The sequence below is a fragment of the Lipotes vexillifer genome, unplaced genomic scaffold (assembly GCF_000442215.2).
Source record: "Lipotes vexillifer unplaced genomic scaffold, Lipotes_vexillifer_v1.1 scaffold121, whole genome shotgun sequence".
Classification (NCBI taxonomy): Eukaryota; Metazoa; Chordata; class Mammalia; order Artiodactyla; family Lipotidae; genus Lipotes; species Lipotes vexillifer.
In genome coordinates, this window is record NW_006773122.1 from 1,869,790 (window position 1) to 1,873,081 (window position 3,292).

General features: G+C 54.4%; 1 protein-coding gene across 1 annotated transcript in view; it reads right to left on the reverse strand.

Moving 5' to 3' along the window:
• SLC6A7 (solute carrier family 6 member 7) overlaps positions 1 to 3,292 on the reverse strand; it is a 21,276-nt gene that overhangs the window by 6,896 nt on the left and 11,088 nt on the right. The window contains exons 6-10 of the mRNA XM_007448055.1: positions 2,916 to 3,050; positions 1,899 to 2,002; positions 1,650 to 1,774; positions 853 to 965; positions 385 to 516 (exon numbers count right to left, since the gene is read on the reverse strand). Of these exons, the coding sequence (XP_007448117.1) occupies positions 385 to 516; positions 853 to 965; positions 1,650 to 1,774; positions 1,899 to 2,002; positions 2,916 to 3,050 (609 nt within the window). The remainder of the gene's footprint in view (positions 1 to 384; positions 517 to 852; positions 966 to 1,649; positions 1,775 to 1,898; positions 2,003 to 2,915; positions 3,051 to 3,292) is intronic.

Here is a 3,292-nt window from a genome sequence, read left to right on the forward strand (position 1 = left end):
GGGCAAGACGATGACAGCGTGACTGCTGTCTGCCTGCTGAGCCATTTATACACATCATCTGATTTGAGTCTCACAACAAGCCTAGATGTAGACCCCATTTTATCAGTGGGAAAACAGCCTCAGCGGGGTGAAACCACTTGTCCTGAGGTCGCTTAGCAAATGCAGGAGCGAGGCTTGAACCCAGGTCTTTCAGACTCCAAAGTCAGGACTCTGGGTCATAGGCCAAGCTGCCCCTGGGAGAGAGGGCCTGGGGTGGACTAGGTTCCTCCCAAGGAGGAAGAAGCAGGTAGTTCAGGGAGTGCTTGGCCTGGCCGCAGACAGTGCCGCAGGTGTCTGCCCCAGCCTTGCCCACCAGCTGCCCGCCCACCCCGCAGCGCCACTCACATCCGTGGTGAGGACCAGCCCCATCAGGTACATGGCCACACAGACGAGCCCTGAGAACACAGCCTTCTTGGGCCGCAGGTAATACGGGAACTCATCTGTAACAGCTGTCACAATGGTCTCCAAGAAGGCAAACTGCGGGGGGAGAATGGGAGGGCGGTCAGAGTTCTGTCCCCCCCACACACACACACACAAACGCACACAGATACACATCCCACAGGCACAGATACACACATGCCACACATACACACACAGGTACACAAACAGATATACACAGACACATCACACAGATACACATCACACACATGCCATACACACAGACACAATACACGAAGACATACACAGATACACAGGCATACATCTCACACATGCACAGACACACATATAGATACACACATCACACACAGATACACACGCACAGAGACACAGACACACACCACAAGGTGCACCCACTGGCGTGGAGCAGCTCACCTGGCTGTCCAAGCCAAGAGTCAGCAGCATAAAGAAAAAGAGGAAGGACCAGAAGGGCGAGAGAGGCAGCATGGTCATGGCCTGTGGATAGACGACAAAGGCCAGGCCAGGGCCTGGGCCAAGGGCACACGGGGTCAGCAGTCTGGGGAACGTGGGGGTCCCACATACGTACTCAGACGCACATGGTCGCTGACACCCACTTGGGCACACTTGGTTCAGCCAGACCCAGAGACGTACACTCACTTCCAACACTTTCTTAATTTTTAGGATACAGGCCAGCACACTGTCGGTGCTCCATAAACATAGGTTGATAAAATAAATGAATTAATAATGAGTACACGAGAAAACACAAGACCAAATAGAAAACCTCATTTGAATACACTTATGTACACAATCATTTGCACAAACAGTTCCGTGAACACACATACTCAGACACTCCCACTGGCACAAGACACTGATTCACATCATTCAAACCCTCAATTAACTTGCACAGCCATCTGTACACAGGTTGTGACTCATCTGGACAAGCAAGGCAAGTTCCTAAGATGCGGCAAAACAAGACAATCTCCTACAGAAAGTCACTTATCTCCAGACACAGGTTGACACACACACACATTTGTACATTCATCCCTTTGCTCTAGGATACCCAGAGAGCAGCTAAGACACATTCATTCGTGTGCATGCACACACACACGACATACCCATCCACAACCTTGCTGGGCCACATGTATGTTAACTTGCCCAGCCCGGCTGTCCCGACACACCCTCCACCCACCAGCACTGGGCAGCCTGCTCACCTGCTTTGGCTACTTGGTCCACAGGCACACCCAGCTCCTGAGACATGTAGCCCAGCACGGAGAAGATGGCAAAGCCAGCCAGGATGCTGGTGATGGCGTTGCCCAGGGTGACGATGAAGGTGTCTCTGCCGGGAGAAGTCCAGGCACAGGCCAGGGTGAGCGGGCCACGCCTTCACCCACGAGGCCCTCCCTCCAGCCAGCCAGTCTCCTCCCCACTCCAGCCCCTGGGGTCTGGGAGGCAGCCCTGACCTATAGATGTTCTGGTGAAACGTGTTGTAGGACGCAAAGGTGAGGAGCCCCCCGAAGCCCACACCCAGGGAGTAGAAGATCTGAAGAGCAGCTTCGATCCACACCTGTGGCAGGAAAGGATGCAGATGGAGGGCAGAGAGAAGGGGCTGGCACACCATGGTGTCCAGAGGAGGAAGGAGGTGGGGCAAGAGCCAGTCGACAGGTCCAGGGATGCTGTGGTGAAGAGCCTGGCTCACGAGTGACACCGGCAGGAAGCAAGCCCAGCTCCAACCCTTACACTGCAGGACCTGGGAAAATCCCTTCCCCTCTCTGGGCCTCAGTTTCCCCATCCAGGATCTAGGAGATACTCTCTAAGCTTGGTCCGGTTTTGAAGGAATTAGTGCCTCGTGTAAATTTTCAGTAGATGCATACTGACAATAAGCCCCTGTAACCCCTTTACTTCCTCCCTAGAGTTGGAGGGACCTGAATTTGAATCCCAGCTCTACCATTTTTTTATCTGTGTAACCTGGCCAGGCCACATCACCTCTCCAGGCCTCAGGACCCTCGTCTGTACTGAGGGGATAGGAACAGTGCCTCCCTCATAGGGTGGTGGTGAGGACTATGTAACTACATACATGCAAAGTGCTAGAGCAGGGTCAGGCACAGTCATCCATCAACACGTAAGAAACGTGAGGTGTCAGTACCATTGCTGTTTCTATTATTATTACAATGCCCTCCTTGGGGTTTGGAGTCAGACAGATCAGGGTGGAAATCCCAACTCTGCCACTCCCTAGTCATGTGACCTTAAGCTTATCACCAACACTTTTGCGCCTCAGCTTCTTTATCTGTAAAATGAGAGGATAATGTCTACTGCAGAGGCTTGTGAACAATAATCAAGGAAAGTGCCAAGCACAGAGCCTGGTACACGGGGCTTACCATGTGGAAGATTCTTCCCCCCACCCCCTCTTTTCCCAGGGAGCCCTCTTTCCTCTCCCCAGCCTGACTCTTCCCTCTGCACGCAGGCTTTGAGGGCCTCACCTTGGAAGACAACAGGTGGTGGAACTGAGGGGTGAGATAGAACTGGATGCCCTTCCAGGCCCCTGGGAGGGTGACTCCACGGACCAGCAGCATGAGCAGGATGAGGTAGGGGAACGTGGCCGTGAAATACACCACCTGAGAGACAGTAAGGGGGGTGACCTTCTCTCTCCTTTGCTCCTCTCAGAAATCCCCATCTGGGCTTCCCTGGTGGCGCAGTGGTTGAGAGTCCGCCTGCCGATGCGGGGGACGCGGGTTCGTGCCCCGGTCCGGGAAGATCCCACGTGCCGCGGAGCGGCTGGGCCCGTGAGCCATGGCCGCTGAGCCTGCGCGTCCGGAGCCTGTGCTCCGCAACGGGAGAGGCCACAGCAGTGAGAGGC